Source organism: Pleurodeles waltl, chromosome 10, assembly GCF_031143425.1.
Source record: "Pleurodeles waltl isolate 20211129_DDA chromosome 10, aPleWal1.hap1.20221129, whole genome shotgun sequence".
Classification (NCBI taxonomy): Eukaryota; Metazoa; Chordata; class Amphibia; order Caudata; family Salamandridae; genus Pleurodeles; species Pleurodeles waltl.
The window spans coordinates 239,872,686-239,897,151 of record NC_090449.1 but is presented as its reverse complement, the minus strand read 5'-3'; the positions used below and the strand labels follow the sequence as shown (position 1 = coordinate 239,897,151).

Sequence of the window (24,466 nt, the reverse complement as noted above, 5' to 3'; positions counted from 1 at the left end):
CTGGCACAAACTCCTTTTTGGCCACTGGGCAGTGGTCAGCTGGTTGGTTTCTTCAGGAGCTGGTGCAGGGGACTCTGGTTAGCAATTTTGCACCTGTAGCAAACAGGGAGTTCCTCCTTGAACCAGTTGAAGCCAGGCAAAGTCCTCCTTCTGTAGTTCTTCCTGGTAGGGATCTGGTAGGGAACTGAGGTGTGGGTGCAGGACTGCCAGTTCTATCCCTGCTCCTGGGTGAAAAACAGGGGGGTCCTGGTTCTCCAATCAAGTGCAGGGTCCCTCCCCCTGTGATGACCACTTCCTGGGAAGTGTGGCAAAAATCAATCCCAGGGAGCAACATTCCTCAAAAATCCATCATGGCTGAAAGTGATTTTTGGAGGTTACATCTGGCTGAGCCCACCCACTGGTGTGGCTACAAATCCTAAACACACCCCTCTCCTGCCCTCACCTAATCTAATCAAGGGGGCACCTAATTGTCTGGGTTTGCAGGATGTGGGGGTGTTGCTGGGTTGCTACAAATGTCTTTCTCTGCCTTTGAAGACCAGTTTGGCAGCCCTCCCCCTTCCTGCCTCACCATCTGCTGAGGGGACATCTCCTCCCACAGGCACATCTCTTTGTGTGAAGCCAGGCCACTTCACACCTCATCAAGGCAGCCTGGCCAGGCTGCCAGAGGCTGGCCAATCAGAGCACAGCAGCAAAAACACTGCAGGGCTGAAGTGGGCAACTTTTCAGGTAAAGTTTAAAACTCTTTACCTGAACAAGTTATATTAAATCCAAAAACTGGAAGTTGTGGGATTTATTATAACAATTCATTTGATACCAAACTCTTGGTATCTGACACTTAAGGGGACTTTACAAATTAAAATAAAGTCTCCCCATTCTAGCCTATGCAGGCCATTCACTACAATGAGGGAAACACAAATTTGGCTGTTTTACCTCACCAGGGCTTATAAAACTATTTTTATAAGGTCCCTGCTTATAGTTACATGGCACCCAGCCCTAGGGGCACATAGGGCACACCTTAGGGGTGACTTATATGTAAAAATAAGGTAGTTTAAGACTTTGGAAGTACCTTTAATTCCAAAGTCGAATTTGCATATAACTTTAGTTTAAAAGCAGCCAGCAAGGCAGGCCTGCCTTTAAAATGACACTGGGCACCTCAGCAGTGCACCTATGTGTGCACTACCTATGCTTGGGTCCCTAAACCTACATGCCCTAACATATACTAGGGGCTTTTAGGTAGGTTGACTTAGCCAATTATAATTAGCCTAATGTGCATACTGATTTTACACAGAGCACAGGCCCTGGGACTGGTTAGCAGTACCCAGGGCACCATCAGAGTCAGGAAAACACCATCAAAAAGTGGAAAATGGGGCCAAAAAGTTAGGGGGCCTCTGCAATCGGTCCTGTTTTCCCACAGGAGGAAAATACATCACTGACAGACTACACTAAGACTATACGGAAAATGACTTTCATTGATGAACATTCTTCAATGCATTTTCCTGCACTGTCGCTATGTATTAAAGAAGGTGTTCCGGGGGTTCGTGCAAGCAGCAAAGAACTATTCAAAGTTTATGACTATCAATGAAGGTCCTAGGATGCAGAACTGTTTACTTGCGTCTTTTCAGCTTGGGACTTTGCATATTCTCTTAATCTTCAGGTTGAGGAGATTTAAAATGAAAAACAGGATGATTGTGCAGCAGTGGTAACATCTCTGTTGCCACACAGGGTCATTAGCATCCAATGCGTTATTTCTTACCAGTCTCAAACAGCAACGTTCCCCCTTTCCACAATTCATGACAAGTAAATATCTTATAGGTTTGCAATTCCTGAGAAATATGTGTTTTCAAACCATTGCCTTAAGGATATTATGATTTAAAACTTTCTAAACATTGATTTTCATCATTTATGTTTAAGTTTGTTACCACAGCACTACATATTTTACCGCTCATGCATTGTGGACATGACCTGCGGCTGTGTCCAGTAGGCACAATGCATGGTCTGCACACAAAAACTGTGGCAAATACCCCTCCTTGCAGTACTGACTAGGCGAGGACACAGGACATGGCTGGATGACCCCCGACATTACCAAGACATCTGACTTTCTTGGCTGGTCAGAATTAGACAGATGTTAATGCTTAAAACAGCAATGTTACAAACCCCCATCTTTTATTTTTGCTTGCTCCCCCCATGCATCTTGAAGGCCACCCAGTGCTTAATCATGGCTCTGCCAGGTCAAGAATCCTTAAGCCATGGCTGGATAGCTCAGACTTTCAAAGTTGGGATAATTCTGTACACCCTGCTAGTACAATTTTCAGTTGTTGCCGAACTTCAATAATTTCCTCATCATGGTAAGATCAGCCACAAGTGCATTCCTTGTAAAATATGCTAGCTGCAGTAAGACTCTGTTCTGTGTAGCTTCTTACATCACCCAAAGATTAGCTATGAATATGAAAACAATTTATAATTTAATTCGTTTTTTTCACTGTGTCTATAGAATACAGCAATGATGCAGAGTCTCAAAAAATGGTACATGCAAAGCAGGCTAATTAATATGGATGTATTTACATTATTTTTGGAACTTACAGAAGCGGAGGAGCAATGCATTGAGAATGGCAATGAAAAATCAACAATGACATCACATGTTGGGTGTTCCCAAAAATTTGCAATAGGCCTGACACAACCCAGACAGCACCCATTCAAATAAACCCATCTTAAAAAGCTGTATATTTGAAGAAATCCTAAATTGGTGAATCAAGACCTACCATCTGTGATAGCAGTTGCAAATGTAGCTTACGTACATTTTATTTAGGTCCACAGACAATTTTCGTAGGAGGTCAATAAATTATTAGAGAGTTTGTTTCACAAGCAGTACCCATATATTACTTACCACACTCTTAAATATATGTTGTAGTAGTAGATTTGTGCAGACTCCGAATCTGGGAATTAGGATTTATCATCTATATATGCAGATAGAAATGTGTGTACATCAAGTTTCAATAAGGCGACAAACAGTTTTGTGACTCAGGCCCACAGAATATATTTTCAAAGATTAAATAATGGATCATAAAAGTGTTAAATCCCAACTTGAAACAGTTTTTAATGAAAAAGAGTGTCTTTGTATGGGTTATACAACCTTTTAATACATTTGAAAACAATACTACATACTGAGGAGGCCTTATGACTCTGGCTAACTTTGCTTAACATCTGATCAAGAGTTCAAAGGCAACATTCATATTCTAGTCTATAACAAAATAATGGTTACCTGTTGATTCCTGGTAGCAGAACAAGGCAAAGGGTATTTCTATGCAGGCTTTTACAAAGCCGTTTCACACTCTTGTCTAGTTTCCGCATCTTGTCTCTCAGCTCTTGTTCCTGTGGAGAACAATATTAATTGGCAATGTAAGTAATACTGGCTGACAACATGAAGTCGTAGGACAGTAGCAGAGTGAGCGAATAAGTTTGTTTTAAAACACAGGGCACACTTTCAACTAAATCGAATCTGGGCACTTGAAAAAATATGGATGTGTGTTTGGTACTTGTGATAGGTATTGGTCAGAGAGGGGTATCACGTGGACCCATTCGCAGCAGTGGGTATGTGCAATTTAATACAGGATATATGTTGACCAAATGCTTAGCAGCGAAATAAGATCACAAGCTCTCTGGCCCCTGTTGGCCCCTTGGCAGTACCTCAGCCTTTCAAGAGCCATCTGTTTGGTGAGAAGCCAAAAAGTTGGCTTTTAGACTCTGTGCACTTTACCACAGCTAACCAGTACTAAAGTGCATATGCTCTCTGTCTAAAATGTATTGGCAACTGATTTTTCCATCATTGGCTATGTGATCTACTAGTAAGTCCCTAGTAAAGAGCACTTTGTTTGCGCCCAGGGCCTGTAAATAAAATACTACTGGTGAGCGTGATTATGCCACCCACATGAGTAGCCCTGTAAACATGTCTCACACCTGCCACTGCAGCGTCTGTGTGTGCAGTTTTAAACTGCCATTTCGACTTGGCAACTGCACCCCCCTTGCCAGGCCCAAATCTTCCCTTTTACTACATGTAAGTCACCTCTAAAGTAGGCCCAAGGCAGCCCCATGGGAAGAGTGCAGTATATTTAAAAGATAGGACGTGTACTGGTGTGTTTTACATGTCTGATAGTGAAATACTGCTTAATTTGTTTTTTATTATTGCAAGGTCTCCCTCTTCCATAGGCTAACAAAGGGATTGCCTTGAAATATCTTAAGTGTAATTTCCTACTGGGAGGAGCTAGAGATTTGGAGTTTGGGGTCTCTGAACTAACAATTTAAACATACAACTTTTGGTGAAGTTGGTTTTAGAACTGTGGATTTGAAAATGCCACTTTCAGAACAAGGGAATTTTCTTGCTTAACCATTCTGCGCCTCTGCCTGTCTGTGGAATACATGTCTGGGTATGGATGACAGTATGGTTGTTTGTGAATTCGCTCTAGACACTCACACAAAGGGACAGTTGTGAAGTCCTGCATTTCCTGATGGGTCTTCCTGAGCTAGAGAGGTGGGAGGAACTGACACTTGCATCTGAATAGGGCTGTGCCTGTCCTCACACAAAGTAGTCTCCAACCCCCTGGAGTGTGTCTGGGGCCACGACAGGAAAGGCAGGGTCTTGTGCACTACAAAGACTTTCCTTTGAAGTTTGCCTACTTCAAAGGCAGAAATGAGTATAAGTACTGGACCTCTAAGACCACAACTTTAGAATCCTTTTGGACTGAGGAAGAAGAACCAGATGCTGTAGGATGGACTGCCACTCTTCCTGTTGCTTTGCTGTATGGGCCTGCTGCTTGCTGCTTCTGTCTTGGGAGTGAAAGTACTAGACTTTGCTTTCTAAATCCTGCATACAAAGGTTCTCCAAGGGCTTGCCTCCTTAGGGACATCATAAACTTCATCTGTCAGCACCCAGGTTCTCTTGCGGAGAGTCCTGAATCAACAAGTGATGCCAAATCCAGGGGCCCTTGGGAGTGAGTTCTGGTGCAAACAAGAAGAAGCCAAGTACATTGACTCAGGGTGACTTCAGAACCAGCTCCGCTGTCCGATCCCAGGCCGCTGCCTGCACCGGAGCTGTGGACCCTGCAGAGTGCAACAACCACGGGCAATGCCACAGGCCCGCTGCCGCCACAGGTACTCCGAAGTCCCCACCAAAGCGTGAGTCCTGAGTGCCATTTAACCGACGTCCTTTACACCCGACTTCACTGCAGCACCTATAGCCCCTCAGTGTGATCGCAATACCTGCAAAGACAATGTCTTGCATCTTGACCTGCTGGATTCATCAACCCCGCCTTGTAAGGAACCACTCCCTCGCCAACGCTGCATCACCACCCCTGCAACTGTAAGGAACCAATGCCTCACCTCCCCTGCCTAGCAGTGAGGAACCAACGTCTCACGTACCCGGTGGCAGTAAGGAACTGACAAAGCACAGGCTCTAGGTACACCTCAATACCCCAACTCTGTGCAACGTCTTTGTTTCCTAATAGTCTTCCAAGGTACCGTACCTGGGGGTCCTTACGACTTCATGACCGGACCACACTCCCATGTGAATTATTAGAAATGTTTTATTTTTACTTGTGCATTTTTTATTTTAGTCGTTTCAGTCTTGTTTTACTCAGACAAATATTGGCTATTTTCTAAACTGGTGTGAAGTACTTATGTGGTATTTTCACTGTGTTTGTGTACAAATACTTTACACATTGCCTCTGAAATAAGCCTCACTGCTCGTGCCAAGCTACCAAGGGGATGAGCAGGGGTTATCTTAGCTGTGTGGCTCCCTTACCTTGACTAGAGTGAGGGTTCCTACGTGGACAGAGTGCAAACTGCTGCCAACTAGAAATCCCATTTCTAACATCCTACATGACCAATCGTAACAATGAAATACCAGTGTACCAATGGGCAATCCAGAAGCAGAAGCTGTTAGCTCTAGTTATCTGTATTTCGCATCTAGGATCCATGCTTTTTAATTGGATACCTGGATTGCCCACCATGGAGAGAGGGACAGAGCAACAAAAAAATGGCGGCATTTGTGATGATAGTTTTTCAAGTGTTTGTAGGTGACAGAAGGGGCATGGCAGTGAAAGAACACTGCAACTTAGCATAGATAAATATCAGCAAACAAGCAATCAGCTATTCACTAACAGGGCAGATGCACAGCGTGACGTGGATGCTTCTAAAAACTAGAGCTCTCACTGCAAAAGTACTGTTAGTGAGAAATGGGACCTAACAAGTGGTTATCGCTATGAAATGTAATAGAACATAGCCAGAGCTCTTTACTCAAGGTATGGTGGGTCTGCTCCAGCAGCGGCTCCTCTGCTATGGCGTCGCCCGCCCACCAGCAACAGCAGCTGCAAAGCCTTAAAAATAAAACAATAATAAAGGTTGTTTATTATCGTATTACGTTTAAAGTGCAGGGTCTTGGGGGGGTGGATGACAGCCATGGAGGGGACCGGTGTGCACAACCCTCAGTACACATGTGGGTAGAGCTAGCACAGGCTCCCAGTTTGCCTGGGAGTGCCAAGACAGGGTGCTCCAGCCAATCATAATGAAAGAGGAGCAGCGTGGCAGCAAGGCAGGTAAGTTTATATATATATTTTTTTAGCTTAATGTTTTTTTTTTTGTCCACCCCTGACCTCTCCCCCACCCCCCGACTCAAACCACACACCCGTTTCATCTGGCCCCTTCACCATGCAGCCAGCCGCAACTGGTCTGCCCTATGATTAATTGTTCACATCCAAACATGGAAACTGAAACACTTTAGGTATTTGCAACCAAAATAAAATAGCTGCACACATAAAAAAATGACAAACAATTTAAAGTCTGAATTCAAACTGTGAATGTACATGTTAATTTATGGAACATGTGCAGGCTTCTTCCATATGATACAGAACTGTCAAATGATTCAGAAATATTGGCAAGGCATATTTAAGACTTTACCTAAGGTTGTTGGATAGCCATGGTCCCTGCCCGTGGACATGCTATATCGGGATTCTTGAAGGCCATGAAGGCACCTGGGGGAAAAACTTTGATTGGTCTAGGTACTGAGATGGGGTGTCCACACAAACACAGTAAGGTGCGAGGAGAGTGATGGGATTACTTTCATACCCCTAACTCATACAATCACTGGCATACCATGGCCAACAACTGTTAAATCTGTGCATTTATGGATGCTTGGCAATATATTAGACATTTTCTGAATTTGCTAGTCAACTATATCTGTTGTGCTCACATTACAAGCTTAATAAAGTTAATAGAGTTTAATTTTAAAAAAAAATAAAACTTTTCTTTAATAATTAGAAAGAAGTGCCTTCATTGCAGACTCAAAATTTGTCAGACATTAGAAATAGCTCTTATGGCTTCATTCACTTATAGCATTTATAATGTACTAGTGTCCTACAGAAATGTTTGCTGCTCCACTGGTCGAGTCAAAGAAATCCAGGAACTGTGATAACGCTGAATGTTACCCCATACATATTGTTTATGTGTCTACATTGCAAAGCCTTTGGCACAAGGTACTTCAGAGAACTAAATTAATGCCAATAAGAACGGACATCTGACCTCGGCTCTGACTAACTGTACTGTAAGTGACAATCATTCAAATGGGAAAACACCGGTCTGTGCAGAGAGAATGATCTTGCAATAAATAGTTTGCGGGAGTAATGTAACCCAAACCTGAAGACATGGACAAGTTACTTGTCCACAAGCAAAAAGACTGTAAACGGTGTAATTACAATGAAACAAATGAAAGGGAAGCAGCTTCAACTACAATGTTTATATAAATAAGAGACGGTGGCTGGACCTTGTAGATCTGCTGAGGATAGACAGTATTATTCTGAAACTATCAAAATTGAAGATATCTCGTTGTCATAATAGTAGTTTATTAAACTGCAGAAAGAGTCCTAAGCAACTCAAGAGAGGCTTGCAAGGAGAGCCAATGAACATTCCTCATAAAAGGATGTGGTACCTGAAGATGTGTGGAATCTCCTCGGCTCAAATACATGGACCCCAAGTTCCTTGGGGTAATCATCATGGCCCAACAATTAGCTGCCTTGTAATTTGATATCAGTCTGTTCTAGAGATTGGTAAATAAATAACAGGTTGCTTCAAAAGAGACTTTGCCTTCTGTAAAGGTGGTGTAAGGTAAAGCTGCTAACAATGCCTGAAGGTCACCTTCCCTTTTACCAGACATAAAAGGCATCAAAATGTAGTGTGGCATAATCAACTTTAAAACACCAGCCACACACAGGGTTAAATGAGCTAAGAAAACCTGGACTACCATTTTGTTGCTGTGAAAACTGTTGCAGCAAATGTGCTGTATTTTCTTTTAAACAGTGAGAATCTATGGGGATTCCAAAACACAAACACACCTTTGTTTTGCACTTGTAAATATAAAGACCTGCCATATAATCACAAATCGTAGAAATAGCCTTTGTCAGCCAGAAGATACTTATATTGAAGATTATGAGGTTTCACAGTATTCAAATCTGTGTGTAACTGTTAGGGAGATGAAGACATAGGCACATAATGTAGAACAAAGTGAAAAGGCACAGCAGTTGACAACAGTCTCAAGTAAATCATGTCTTGACAATCTAAAAGTGGAATCAGCTATTTTCAAAAAGAGTTTCCCTTGCATAGGTTGTAGGAAGCTGGCCTTGTGTGTGGTGCACACCTATGGTGTTATCACCTTATTCCAGGTATCCCCTATTGGTGAGGCGTAGGCAGCGTTTCAGAAGCCTAGGCTCTTTAGAGGGAGCTGTGGACAAGCAGCTAAGACTTATCAATGAGACCTGCAACGCATATGCAATACCACAGTAGTCATGGAGCAACTTACACGCATGAAAGAACCACTCAGTGTTACAAAAATAAAGGGACCTTATTATAGTAACACAAATACTAGAACACTGAATAGGCAATCCCCCAACCGGAAGTAAGTAAACACACTATTATATACACATTAGCAATCTGTAAATAGCATGAAAATAAACAGACATTGGAAAAAGCAATATCAAATAGTGAGAGCACTAGGGGAGGGCCAAACCATATCCAAAAAACATGGAATGTGAAAGGCAGTCCCCCACTGAAGGAAGTGTAATCAGTAGAGGGGAGATGAGGGAACTATTAACCCCAAGAGTTGAGCACCAGTGTGATCCCCAGCGACCAGGAGAGCAGAGGTAAGCATCTGGCTTTCCCCATAACTAACAGGAGGACTTTGGAAAAGGATTATGCAAGACTCAACCAAGACTGAAAGAACCCAAAGGTGGATCTTGATAGAAGAGGACCTGCAAAAGAAGGGGAACAGGTCCAGTTTGAGATGGAGTGTCAGGCGGTGGCAGGAGCCACTACCCACCCTTCTGTGGATGCAGAACCAGGTGGACGAAGAAGATCAGCAGTGCAGCACAGGAGCTGAAGAGGAGTTCCAAAAGTGACGCAAGTGATGTACCTCGTCCGCACTTGTGATACAGTCGGTTAGTGGTGTAGGAAAACCACCAACAAGCCTTGGCAAATCTAAGAGATGCAGAAGAAGGTTTGCAAGGCTGAAGAGGACCAGCAAGGTCTAAGGTCCTGACCCAAAGAGGGGAGTCCGGGGTGACCCTCAGCAGCTCAGACTGTCACAAGAAGAGGAGGCAGCCCCCACAGGCAACCCACTGGCAGCAGGCTCAGAAGTCGCGGTGAGGCCCACTCAGCACACCTGAAGCAAAGTCCTACATTGTTGGACCAGCAGGCAGGAGACTGTGCTTTGCAGGAAGAAGTGCTGGGGGCCGGAGCTACACAGAGGATGAAGATCCATTGGAGGAGATACAAACAAGCCTTGGAAGCTGCAAGAGTTGCGGTGCACTGGGGTGCTGTCCTGCAAGAAGAGGCAAGGGCTTAATGTCTCCGAAGTTGGACAGCTGGTAGAGAGGACCAAGGGGACCACTCCAGACAATACCTGTGATGCATAATCCACGCAGTTCTGTCAGAGCGAGGATACATACAGCTGGTCGTTGTTGCAGTTAGTGCCTGCAGATGCAGGGGAGTGACTACTTCACTCCAAGAGAGATTCCTTCTTACATCTTGTGCAGGCTGAAGACTTGTCGCCCACAGAGAATGTACAGCCGGGGAAATGTTGCAGTAGATGGAAGGAGCTGGAGAAACAATGTTGCAGAGCAGAGTCGTCGCTAAAGTTACAGACTGTTGGTTCCTGGAGGGTCCAGTTGCAGTCCCAGTGGCCAGAAAATGAAGTAAATCTGAGGACCCACCCAAGAAGGAGACTCTAAACAGCTCTTGAATGGGGAATGGTCACCTAGTAGGGTGGACACCTATCAGGAGGGGGCAGTGACGTCACCTGACGTAGCCACTCAAGATGCTCCCAGGGGCCTCTGCCCACCTTGGATTCAAGATGGCAGCATCGAGTGACCACCTGGAGGAGCTCTGGGCACCACCCATAGGGTGGTGATGGACAGGGGAGTGGTCACTCCCCTTTCCTTTGTCAAGTTTTGTGCCAGAGTTGGGACAGAGGGACCCTGGACTGGTGCAAACCGGTTTATGAAAGGAGGGCACCAAATGTGCCCTTCAAAGCATACTGGTGGCTTGGCGAGTCTACCCCTCCCAAGCCATGTAAGACCTATTTCACATGAAATCATTTGTTCTGCCTTCCTCTGCCTGAGCTGGTCAAGCAGCAGGAGGGAAGAAACCTGTCTGAGGGGTGGCAGCGGCACGGGCTTCCCCAGAAGACTAGTAGCAGCATTGGTTGGGTTTCTCTAAGGAGCCCCCAGAGTGCATGGAATCATACAACCAATACGGACAACAGGGGTATGATGCGACATGTTTGATACCAAACATGCCCATGTTTGGAGTAACCATTACGTAGCTGGACACAGGTAGGTAAAATGGCTTCCCCACATTTACAAAGTCTAGTGCAATAGAGCTGAAGTTCGTAGGGGCTCCTCTGCTCATGGAGGGGTTCCATCACACACAGGTACCTGCACCCTGCCCTCTGGGCTAAGAGGGCCTACCATAGGGGTGACTTACAGTGACCTGGTGCAGTGACCTGTAGTAAAAGTATGTATGCACCTTTTCAAGCAGACTGCTGTGGCAGGCCTGCAGACATATTTTGCATGGGCTCCCCTGGGTGGCATAATACTTCTGCAGCCCATGGGGAACCTCTGCTGCCTCAATGCCCTGGGCAACTAAGTACCATATACCAGGGACTTATATAGGGGCACCAGTATGCCAATTGTGGGGTGTGCAAAGTCCTAAGTGACCAAATTTGGAGGGAAAGAGCAGAATCACTAGGGTCCTGGTTAGCAGTGAAAACAGTCAAAACATACTGACAGTAGGCAAAAAAGTGGGGGTATCCATGCCAAAAAGATGGTACCTTCCTACACAGATGTATTCAGTCATTATGTATGAATAACTAGAATATACCTAAGAAATCCAGCTAAACATGACATTACAAAATCACAGACTCATTTGATTTGTAACCAGAGTCTGTCTTTTGAAGTAGATGGGTGGCTCTACTAATGCCACCAACACCAACTATCCAATACCAGCAACATAGGCAGTTCCTTGAAATCACATCTACTTCACATACTGTGGGAGGTTGACATATGGCAACAGGAAAGGAGTGAGGTCATTCCCCGATGTCGAAGTGTGGGTCTCTGGTATCATAAGAAGTAGTATGCATTAAAACAATAGGCTGCAAGGGGAATGCAAAGTTTAACTTCATAGCCTATCTATGTCCTTTTTAAAAAGGCCCAAAGTTAGCCACTGAGCAATAGGTGACAGCCCCCTCTATAACTCTCACCACAGAGGCTCCTGTTCCTCAGATTTCTGCGCACAATAAGGGGAGCCTCTATTGGAAGGAGGGCGGGTTGCATGTGAAACTATGAATGATTCCAATACTTGAGAACTACAGTTACAGTTAAGTAACATTTTCATCTCCAATATTCGATCTTTCAAGGATTCACATGCTTGAATTAGAATAATCAGCAGTTTATAATCACAAATAACAGGCATATACAAAGTAAGTGATGGTGGGCAAAGAAATTAGTGTGTGGGTCACCTTATTGGAATAGATGGTGTAAAGCTGCTTGCCCCATTGATGCACCCGACTTATCAGCCTCATCCAGGCAGTAGTGTTGAGTGAAGGTGTGTCTGCTGGACCATGTTGCTGCTCTGCAGATCTGTTGGATGAACACAGCCGCAAATAGAGCTGTTGATATAGATACAGCACTCGTAGGGTGGTCTTTCACTCTCTGCATCAATGGTTTCCCTGGCTTTGCATGGCAGAATTGAATGGCATCTGCAATCCATCTTCTGATTGTGGTTTTGGATGCTGGAAACCCTTTTTTGAAGTTACCATATGTCATAATCAACTGCTCTGATTTACAAAATTGTTGTGTTCTATGTAAATAGAACTTGATGCACCTTCTAACATTCAAGGTGTTAAGAGTCTGCTCCACTCTTGTGTTAGGATTTTTTTAAAAAAATTCTGAGAATAATGGGCTGATTTAGATGAAAGTCAGACGGTATTTTAGGTATGAATTTAGGGTTAGTCCTGAGGAGAATACTGTCCTTTTTGAACTGCATGAAAGGTTCTTTTGTAGTAAATGCTTGTTCCTCACCCAGCTTTCCAGCAGATGTAAGCGCAAGTAGCAGTGCAGTTTTCCAAGTAAGATATTTTAGGTCTGCCTTGTGGACAGGTTTGAATGGGTCTTTCATCAGCTAGCTTAAGACAATATTAAGAAGCCAAATAGGAGGCGTTTTTCTTACGGGGGGAAAACCATGAAGAGTCATTTTATGAATTATTTGATAATTCTTGATGACCAGAGAGACAGTGCTTTATCTGCTCTCCGAAAGCGGGGAACTGCTGCTAAGTGAACCTTTACAGATGAAAGAGTAAGTCCAGAATTTTCTTGATGCTGGAGATATGGTAAAATCTGTTAAGGAGTTGAAGAAAATGGGTGCAAGTTTCTTTGCTGGCACCAAATACAAAAACGTTCCCATTTTAATTTATACAATTTGTTGGTGGATTCTGCTCTGGCTTTGGGCAGAATTTCTCTACAATCAGAGAGAACGTTAAGGTCCTCGATCTTATGGTATTCATGAGCCAAGCCGATAAATGCAGAGGTGTTGGGATGCAAGATCTGGCCCCTGTTTATTGTGGGCATTAGTTGTGTGTAGTTGTTCCGAAAGCAGAATTTCTGTGTACCAGAACTGTCCAGGCCATCTGGGAGCTATGAGAATGATCCTGCATGGTGCCCTATTTAATTTTCAAGTATCCTTGGGATTAAAGGAATCGGGGGTGAGGGGTGGGGGAGGGGGTGTGGGGAAGCATAAGCAAATATTTTCGACCATCCTATCGAAAATGCATCTCCCCATGATCCGTTTTGATGACGCCAACTTGCTTAGTACTGGCATTTGCGGATGCTCCTGGTCGCAAACAGGTCCAGTTTCGGTGTGCCCTATTAAGTGATGTTTTGTAGTAGTTGATGGTCACGCTCCCACTCATGGCAGATTGAACTCATTCTGTCTAGTGTGTATACGAGTACATTTGATGCTCCTGGTAAATGTTCCCCTCTCAGGGAGATTTTGTTTTGTATAGCCTGCTTCCAAATCTCCTGCGCTTGGTGTGACAGGGATGTTGAACGTGTACTTCCTTGCTTGTTTAAGTGTGTATGCACGTGGTACTGTCCGTTCTGATGAGCATGGACAATTTTGCAACTCTGGGAAGGAATGAGTGGAGTGCCAAAGCTATGGCTTTTAGTTAAAGATGATTGATGTACATGTTCTTGCAGGAGTTGGACCATTTTTCACTGATGGAGAGATCTTGCAGGTGAGCATCCCATCCTTGTAGGGACACTTCTGTTGTTATCACAAAATCCGTTATTGGTGGTAGAAATGTAAGTCCTTCTGCAACATTCTTTTTGTGTCCCCATTACTGCATGGAAGATATCATTATCTGAGTGATATGAATGATGTCAAAGGATCCTTGTGATTGCTTCCACTGTTTGTCTATGTCCGCCTGCAGTGGCCTCATGTGAAGCCTGCAATTTGGGATTAGCAGAATGCAAGAAGATAGTATTCCCAGGAACGATTGGTATATCCAAACTGAAACAGACTTTCTTTTGATAATTTTGTGGGCCAATTCTTGTATCTCTTACCAAGGAGGTGGAAGCTTTGACTGTATTGGTGTTGATAACTGCACCGAGGAAGGTTGTTTTTGTTTTCAGAATTAGAGATGACTTTTGAAGATTTGTTGGGAGGCCCAAAGTCTTGAAAAACGTGAAACATAGGTTTGTATGTTCTGTGACTGTTTTTGCTGCGGGGGCGTTGATCAACCAATCGTAAAAGTATGGGAAAACTTGAACTCCTTTTTGTCTTAGACGGGCTGCCACTGGGGCTTGCATTTTTGTGAATATCCGAGGAGCTGACTTTAAACCAAACGTCAGCGCTTTGAACTGGTAGTGAGAGCTGGTTACCTGGAATCGTAAGTACTTTTGATGATTGGGATGAATAGGTATGTGGAAATATCCATCCTGGAGGTCGATAGGTGTCATATAGTCTCCATGGTTTACAAGGTGTAAGATGTCTTGTAAAGTGACCATTCGAAATGATAGTTTTTTTTAGATATTTGTTTAGTTTCCGAAGGTCTAATAACGGAAGCCAGTCTCATGATTTTATTCTGATGAGAAAGAAACAGGAGTAAAAGCCCATTCTTTTTTTGAGCTTTGGAACACTTTCTATTGCCCCCTTCTTTATCATAGGAGAAATTCCCTTCAGTAGTTGTTTAGACGTGGAAAGGGTGGTTCTCTGGGTGGGAAATTCAATGGTTTGTTGATGAATTCGAGGGTGTGCCCTCAGGTTATGACATCTAGAACCCATTTGTCCATTGTTATACCAGCTCATTGGTGTAAACATTGGGAAATTCATCCTCATAAAATTTGTTTTTGATTGGGAATATGGGGTAGCCTGTGGTTGTGTAAGGTCATTGTTTTCTTGTAGTGTCTGGGCCCCTGGTGAGTTGTTTCCCTCTAGTAGGTTGCAGAAGGCGGCTGCCTGTACTGCTGGATGTCGTGTGAACGGTATTGTCTTTGGTAGGGTTGATATTACTGTCCATAATGTTGAAAACCTCCTCAATGAGAAAAGGTGTTCATGCCTCTGGCTCCTCGAAAGGGCTGCCTTGTTGTCTGAAACATACACAATGATCTGGCTGTATCAATATTGGTCTTGATGGCTTGTAAAGCACCATCAATATGTTTCCCGAATAATGACTCACTGGCATGGAGCATATCCAAATGTTTGCTTTGTACTTCTGGTCTAAAGGTCGTGGCTTTCCTGTCGAGGAGATGTCAATGGCACAGTATATTATCTCTTCAGACCCTCACTCCCCTTCCTGGAGAATTATTCTGGCTTCCTCTTTAGAGTCATCTGTCAGGAGAACTATGTATTGTGACATATCCAACCACATTTGTCTATTGAATCTTGCAATAATCACCATTAATTAGCTGCCCGAATTGTAAGTCCTGTTATACTTGAGAATTGCTTCCCAATAGAATCAAGACGGCTATCTTTATGTGGTGGTATAGTGATGATGGGTTTTTGGAACGCCTCTGGGCCGCTTGACTAATAACAGAATCTGGGATCAGATGGCTTACTAAACATGCTGGTGCATTGTCTGGCACTTTGTATTTTTTTATCCAGTCTGGGCATAACTGCTGATATGGTGGCTCAATGTTTCATAGTGCCAATACCCCCTGCCCAGATAAAATATATTATGGGGGAGTCACTTTCACTGACTTTTCCCTGGGTTCCTTAAAATCGTATAAAAAGCATTCTGCCTGCTTGGAGGTAAGGGGTAATTGGAACCTCTTTGCTGCACATTCCATTATATTATGAAAACCACCTAGATAGTCTGGTGGAGAGTCTACAGGAGGTGGTGATGGTTGCTGTATGATAATCATCCAACTCCATAGTCGTGGAGGCTTGGTCTCTTATCTCACCCTCTTCTTCTTGTTCCCCTTCTGAATGTATCCTGGTCATCTGGCGGTTGGTCTGATAATGGCATTCTAGATAATGGAGGCACTAATAAAGGTAATGTAGTACGGTGAATGGGTGGTATTTGAGGAAGATCTCGCTGGGGTTTGAAACTATGATGGAGGTGTGGAATGAGGAGGTTCAGGAAATCATTTATAATAATCTTGAAGCATTGTTTGCAGATTGAATATCAAGTCTTGTGGACTGCTTGGTACTTTTGATCATATTGTGAGCAGATCTGGTAACGCTGTTGTGCATTTTGATCGATGCAAGAATCGTCCTGATAGTACTGATCATCATCCTGTTCGTCATCTTGGTATTTAAGTTGTAATTCGGAAGAGCTGTGACCTACGCCGAAAGGTCCATCGTCGTCTGATTCATCATCTAGTGGTGAAAATGGGTTGATCTTACTTGGCGAGGTGTGTTCCGGAAGTAAGAGTTCCTCTGAGGATAGTCAGACAGTGACATGCCTGTTGTAGGTATTAAGGGTATTAAGAGTATCAGAGGAATGCTGGCAATATGTCTGATTGATGGAAATGCCGTGGACGATGTGGTTGTCATCAGTACTGTTGTCGACGCTACTCTCGTCGACGATGACTTTGTTTTTAAAGCTTATGAACTCTTTCTATTATTGGTGGTGTTTTCTTGGAAGCCGTCGACTGTGCTGTAGTTTACGGCAATGGTTTCACAGTTATGTTGCTTATCGACAACAGTGGTTTTGGTGCCGTTGACGACTTCTGCGATGGCTGTTGTGACATTGCTCTTTGTGTAGACTGAGCATTAGATGTAATCCTGCAAGAGACAATGATCGTCGACGTTAGTGGAGACGAGGATATTGTCATCGGTGATGCCGCCATTGTGAACATCGATGTTATGGTGATGGTTGTCATTGACGAGATTATCAACGCCGCTGTTGTTGGCAATAATTTTTTAATCTTTTGTCAGAAGTAACCTCTGTTGATAAAAGAAGTGATTTTGATGTCTTTCTCAAGAGAAACGTCCTTATTAGCTGGTGTTGAGGGCTCAGAAGAGACCTCAGAAGAATACTTTTATGTGGTAAAACCTCCTTTCTAGTTTGCATATGGTGAGATTTTTTTAAGTGCTTTTCTATGGTCCTCCAAAGGCTCCCCTTCCTGTGATCTTTCTCTCCTGTGAGATTTTATGGTGTGTGAAGTTTCTTCCTCAGGGACTGGATTTTCTTTTGATTTCAGTCTCTGTAACCACAAGAGGAGACCTCTTTCATGTCCTTTATGTTTTTCTGTGAACATTTCCTACATATTTTGCAATCTATAACTTTATGTTCTGTATAGAGACAGTAAATTTACTCTATGAAGGTCCTTTAAGTGTAGTCTCTTTTTGCCACAGGTGTTACGTGGCTTAAGCCCTTTCTTGGAGATTCTGACATGTTCAGAGTATCCTAGACTGAATTAAAATGACATTTAAAGCTGACCTGAGAATAGTAGTGCTGGCAATAGTTGTTCTGAAAAGAAAACTGAGCAGAGCTCAGGAAGACTCCTATCACCTGACGTGAGGAAGAAAATCTGAGGAACTGGAGCCTCTGTGGTGAGGGATCTAGAGGGTGCTGTCACCTGATTGGTAATAACTTTGGTCCTTTTTAAAAAAAAGGACATTGATAGGCTATTAAGTTAAACTTTGAATTACATTTGCAGCCTATTGTTTTAATGCATACTTTTTGTTATGATACTAGAGACTCCCACTTAGATGACGGGGAATGATTCAAACATGTGAATCTATGAAAGATCCAATACTGAGAAAAATAAAAATGTATGCACAGTGGGAAGGAAGATGGTAGGGGAATGAGACTGAAGGAAGCTGGCTCCCAGGTGAAATCCATATGACTTGCTTCCGGATGGCGAATCACATAATGCACTGAAGCACATTAGCAACTCTAAACTCTCACTTGTAAAAGTATTATGCAATTGCCTGTTGATCTTTCTGTATCGCTGGCTTTCAGTCAGAGCTTTCAGAAGTCATAAACAGAAATCATATTTCTCTGGAACAAAGAAGGTGGTCTGCTGAAGTAATGAAAATATGTTTCTTCTTTCTCACCAGGAATGGCACAATTTGGTTCAAAGTACTTGAATAGTTCTTGGGCTCAGGACCTTTCTACAGCGACCTTGTTCTTCAGACAAGATTTATTTATTTCACCATACATTCCTGTAGTGACATTGTTCTTCTAAAAGATTCAAATATAATGTCTAAAAATAGTAGGGAAAAAACTTATTGTGCTACTATCACCTTAAGTAGACATTTCTTATCAGGTGCACAAAGTCCAAGGAGAACAGCCATTACACCACCTTCTTGGATGAGAAACTCTTATAACATTTAGGCAGTATGACCCAGCACTCTGTCTCATTGTAACAAAAAGTATAGTCTTAACAAAACAACGTATTTAATAACAATAATATTGAAGTTAGTGTGCAATTAATCTGTCAAATATGATCTGTAATTTCACTTGTATCCAGGACCAACACGTTTCGCTTGGTGAGAACTTCTTCAGGGTTTTAAACTCTCAATATCATAATCAAGGCATGCAAAACGTTTGGTTACTAGAAAGTGGCAGGAGTAACAACCATGTCTTATTTCTAGCACAGGCTCCCTGTCTATAGCCCCTCTGTGCAAACGGCTTGCACTTCCTGCAGCAAAAAGAAGAGATGGTCCTCCATCAGTCATTGGGGGGGATGATGGTGGAAGGTGCTGCAGCAAGATAATGAAAGGTGGGGCATATCCCAGCCAAACAATTTGCAGGACCCAACTCTGATGTTATAGCCTGCCAACCCAGCAAGAATCATCCAATCAGGCCCCTCACCAAGTTACTCTGATCCACTAAGAACATGTGAAAGGTGTCTGGCATGCGGGGAGGGAAGGAAGGATGGGGCAGGGTGGTTTGGTGGATTGGGCAGCCCGTTGACCTCGACTGCGGAGGCACCACAGCCTTGACTGCAAAACTAATGGGTGCCTTGTTGAGGTTGGATTAGCTTGCTGTATGGGGTGTCTCTGCTGAAACTGCAAAAGGAGCAGTAGGGCTGATGCAGCTAGCGAGGTGGGGCAGATAAGCCCAGGGAGCATGCTGTAGCCCTGCTCTCCTCGAGCTGCTTGAGAGCAGAATCTGCCTTGTCCCCCAACAGGCAAATCCTGTGAAAAGTCATGTCTATTAGAGCTGACTGAACATTTCCTAAAAAATTAGGGGACTGCAGCCAAGAGTAGCAGCAAATGGTGACACTGGCACCAATTACCTGCCCGATGGAATCAGTGGTATCCAAGGCACAGTGAATTGTAAACTTGGCAGCGTTATAACCGTCCTGTATGGCCTGGGCAAGGACAGGTCAAATATCTTCAGGGACCCATGGAAAGATTTGAGCCACCGATTCCCAAAGGGCAAGAGAACAGTGTCCCAGCAGACAGATGGTGGACTAGAAGACTTGCTTCCTGAATGTCTTCACCCGTTTTGACTCTTGATTGGATGGTGGAGTGGGGAGGGGTATAGTAGTACAGAAAGTGTTGGGGTTAGTCTTTTTTTCAGATGCCTGCACCATCAAGCTTTCAGGAGAAGTTTGCTGAGAAAGTAGGGTCACATGGGGCCGAGAGGTTGGGTCGTGCAATCTGGCAGTTGACCGGGGTGCAAGAGCAGTTTGGCCCATACCCCTAACAAAGTATTATTAAGGGCCATGTTAAAAGGCAAGAGGGACTCAGTGGACGTTTTCCCAGGCTGAAGGATGTCTGTGAGAACACTGGATCTGACCTCCAAGATGGGGAGCTGGAGGTCAAAGTGTTTGGCAGCCCTACGCATTGCCATGTGTAAGAAGCACTCTCCTCAGTGGCAGGATGAGGGGGCAAGAGGAGGCCTGGGGAGGAATCAAGGCCACTGGCATTCTGTAAGTTGTCATATCAATCCTCTTCATGATAAGGTTGGCCAGTCTCATTACCCATATCATAACCACTCTCCCAGTCCGTGCCAGCGCTGACTTGGCATCACAGAGGAAAATTAGGGCCTTGCCTACTGGAGTTGATGGAGTTGTCAGCTAAGTACCTAGAACCAGCATGGACTATGCGGAGGAGGTGGCTGGGGACAGTGGCTGCTCCGTAGGGGGCTTGGCGGGTTCAGCTGGCGCTAAGGGTGAACCCACCTGCGTTAATCCAGGTGGGGAACCTCCAGGCCACATGTGACCCACAGGTGCACCTGAGGGCAAGGATTCAAAGAGTCTGAGCATGGCCTCATAGAATTCTTCAATGGTTGAGGAGTAGCAGATGGCCCTGGGAACTCAGGTTGTGCCGGAGCAAGTTAAATGACTGCAAGATCTAGATGCAGCGCCCCATCCCATGCCTTCTCAGTGGCAGGGAGGGACCAAGTCCCACTCAGACTTCTGGTGTGACTTATCTGAAGACTTTGCCCGAGATGAACTACTGGAACGAGTCCTGCTAAGTTTCAGAGACTTCCAGTGCACAGCGATGAAGAATTTTAGCTTGTGGTCTTGTATTTTTGTACTGCCTTCAGGTTTATCTAAGGGCAGTCACTGCTTGACCCTAGACACCACAGGCAAATCTGAGGAGCATCTGTCACAGACATTTGTTTGCGACAGTCTTTACAGGGCTTAAAACTTGTTGTTTTGGGAGCCCTTGCACAATGTCTAAAAATCTTTGATGATGGTAAGGGTCTTAAAGAGATGAGAGGTAGCTCTGGATCTCCATCTGATGGCACAGAAAGAAAGGAACTGACATCAGCATGAACGAGGGGTGCCTATATGGGCTCAACAGCATAATACCACTAATGTATACCTATTTTAGCCATGTTTTAGACACATTATTTTAACAAACAAGGCCTGCCTTTGTGCACTTTAGCCCAGTTAAATTTTATTCAGCATTGCTTTTTCTTCCTAGCATTAGCCACATTTGCGGTGTTGTTTTATTTTCTCTATCTGTTTGTTCTTTCACCTAGGAAAGCATTGCTTTCTTAGCAGTGCATTAATTTTACTTTGAGCTTTCCTAAAGGCTGCAGTCAGATAGGCTTTACTGAAGAACAGAAAGTGGGCACTAGCACTGCTAGACAGTGCAGCACAGGTCACAATAGTTCACCAGGATCTTCAAGAGAATCTAGAGGTGAAAGCAACTGATGACTTCTTACAAGGTGAGGCTGCGGACATGCGTGTCTCCACGCCTGATAGTGTATAAAGTAACTATACAGTTAGAAGGAGACACTGAATGCACAATTGACGCCATCTTTTGGAATCGCGTTGTTACCATTCACAATATTTTGTTGGCCATTAAGGATTGGCCACCAGGATTTCTCCGTAATCTCCCCTATAGGGTAGAAATTATTGAAGAAGTTCTCGTCCCTTGTTCCCAGAAAGCTCATAGAAATTCAAGCCATTGATTGGGCAGTGGCGCAGGCACTCACGCTAGATTGCAACCACATAGGCTGGGATAAAGATTCCCCCTATAATCCAGTACCCGTTAAATCCCAACCTCAACTTTAACTTCAGCCTCAACCCAATTTCCAATAAAGCATGAAGCTAAAGCACCTGTGAGGGAAATCCTTACTCAGAATACCCCCTCCTAATTTCTAAAAAACTGCTACAGTGTGTTTACTTGGATCATTGTGGCCGCATGACATCTGACAGTGCACACAAATACATTTTAGTCACTGTTGACTCATGCTCCAGATTTCTATGGGTTTGGCCACAACGTTCGGCTGATGCTTGAACTGTTATTAAAGATGTGCAACTCTTTATTGGCAAATATGCTGTTGCGGCTTTCCACTCGGACAAGGACCCTGGTTTCCCCTCAAGGGCTTTCAGGGACGCCATGGCTTACTTAGGGGTCCAACTTCATTATATGTCTAAATTTTATTCTGAGGCAAATAGTGCTGTGGAGTGAAGAAACCGGGATTTAAAGCAATCCTTAACAGCCAGAGAATTAGGCATGGGTCGAAGTTGACTTACTCACCTGTATGGAGTCCATAAAGCAGCTAACCTGCCCAGAAGGTCCCTGGAGGGGGTGTATCTTACACAAATGCCTTTTCGGAACACAAATGTATGTTGCAGATCTTGAGGGTCCTGGTGTGGAGGCAGCAGATGCACCTTTTGACATAAAGGAACGTGTCACAGTCTTGCAGGACTTACAACAGTTCCATGATGACAACGCATCTGCCAGTGCAGCCTCTTTGGGAATAATGGCTGCACCACGAACATCTACCATCTAGTTGGGGATCTAGTGCGTGAAAAAAGATTGCTGTGAAAAAGGAGTTCAGTCCTTCCCATCGTGCACCGGTTCCAGTCCTGGGAATACACGGTACCAGAACTGTCATTTTACCACTGCTGCCCAGTTCTAAAGAAAATCACTTTGTCTCCATTGGCAATGTCAAGCTACACCATATGGCCGATCCTGCACAGCAGACGTAGAGGACTCCTGGGTAGTACACGAATCCTCTTCACTACCGACCAGAATGTCCCTCTACAGGTTTTAAGCAGCAACGCTGACACCTCTCCGAGCTTGGGGAGGGTGGAAAATGATCTTTTATTAATTCCATTAACTTCTTCTGCAACAAGTAACGTCAACAATGTTGAGCGATTCTACACAAACGGATGGTATAGTCTACTATAAACCACCGCAAAAGACTTCTGCCAGCTTCCCTCTTCCAAACACGGCTCCTGCTTTTGCACAAACAGCTTCTGAATATTTTGCCGACATCAGTAACACTTTCCCTGACTCATATGCCTCTTCTGCAACAGAACTGTCAAGAGCATGTAAGCTAATAATTTGGCTCAAAATTAACTATTTTACTCTTCCATGGAACTATCAATGGCTCTTATTAACTGCACTTGCCTTCCTCCTTTGGATTGGGTTTGTCATAGTTTCCTTTTTACTGATCCATTACCTTCCTGAACGCTCTACAGTTGAACTGGTGGATGAGGTCCTAAAACCAAATTTTTCCTCTCACAAAGTCTGCAGGGATTTGTCTCTAGTGAACATTTCCACTATACCAATTCCTGAAGGGATTGTTTGGGACAAAGTATCATTTGATATATGGCCCGACGGAGGTCATCCAAATTCCATATGCATTTAAACTTTCCATGAACAATGTTATAACACCCGGAGTAGTTTCTGATGATTGGGATGTGAAAACAGTTGATTCTATGATATATGAGTTGCAATATTTCACTGTATTTGAAAGTGAGGATGTATATCAATCCAAAGAAAATTATGGAGATATGTTCTCCTATTACTATTATGGACATAATTTCCTCCCCAAGCAAGTATCCAAAAGACTATTTTTAATTATACTCAGTGGGAACACTGTCCGACTCTGCCAGTGGGGAGTTCCAAAACGTATACTGAAAAGTTTACATATTTCTCTGGACACAATGTTAAAAATGCTGAGTCAAATTATTAACTGCCAGTAATGGAAAGTCAACACATTTTATTGACTGATACAAAATTGATTTATTCTGATTCCTTTCTTTCCTGGTAAGCTATAGAAGGTTATGAACATTGGTTGAAGTCGATAGACTTAAAAAGTGTGTGGGGAACTAAAAATTGGCAAATAAGGGGAAAATTAAGTTTTATTTAGAGCATGCCTGATACCTGTTCAAATGAAACTGTACAATAGACAAGTTGTTTAGGCTTGGCAAAAATTAAGGATGTGAATGCACCCAGTATTCCTGGCCCTGCAAAAGTTTACAAATTGCAAAAGTGCATAAATGTAATTGAAGATCAGCTTGATGAGTGGGTTCAGAATGGAATAGTTAACACATCACGTCCTGGTAGGTAGTTATTGGGGCATGTACACCCCAATGGGTGCCATACATGTTTTGTAAACTCCACGTTTTTTTTTTTTTTTTAGAACAAATAGGCCAGACCCTCGCTATGTGTCATCGGAACACTTGGGTATAGTGACAGGGAAGTGTAGGGAAAGTATGCCAGCAATGGTTGAAAAGTTCCTCACTTGATGCTGTTAAAGAACACCTCAGATTTGCAGGATTTCCTGTTAGGCCCCAGAAGACAATGCAGAAAGTGCTTCTTATATGCAGTATATAATGAAATTTGGAAACTTTCCCAACAACAAGGTGCTGCCCGGTTAAGGCAAATATATCAGAAAAATTTACAGAAAGCATTAGCCGTTGTAGAGAATGGGATTAACACCTTGTCCAACCGGATTTACACTTTAAACAACATTGTCTATTCTGCAACAGACATAGTACAGAGTGAGATGTCAACTTTACACCATAGACAGAGTCAGCTAAGGTCCATTATGCAGTTACGTTGGACACTACAAACATTAAAAGCAGGTCGCGTTTCCTGGCAACACGTTAGCACAAGGGACATATTTTTGACATTTAATTTAACTCAGCAACAACAAATAATGCCTAAAAAGGAAGCGACTTATGTCATGCTAAACACTGAAAAATTGCCTTTTACT

General features: G+C 43.6%; 1 protein-coding gene across 5 annotated transcripts in view; it reads right to left on the bottom strand.

Annotated features, from left to right (window-relative positions):
• Window positions 1–24,466, bottom strand: part of REXO5 (RNA exonuclease 5) — a 567,496-nt gene that overhangs the window by 50,158 nt on the left and 492,872 nt on the right. For all 5 annotated transcript variants that reach the window (XM_069210276.1, XM_069210273.1, XM_069210274.1 and 2 more), the window contains one exon: window positions 3,260–3,369. In XM_069210276.1, the coding sequence (XP_069066377.1) occupies window positions 3,260–3,369 (110 nt within the window). The remainder of the gene's footprint in view (window positions 1–3,259; window positions 3,370–24,466) is intronic.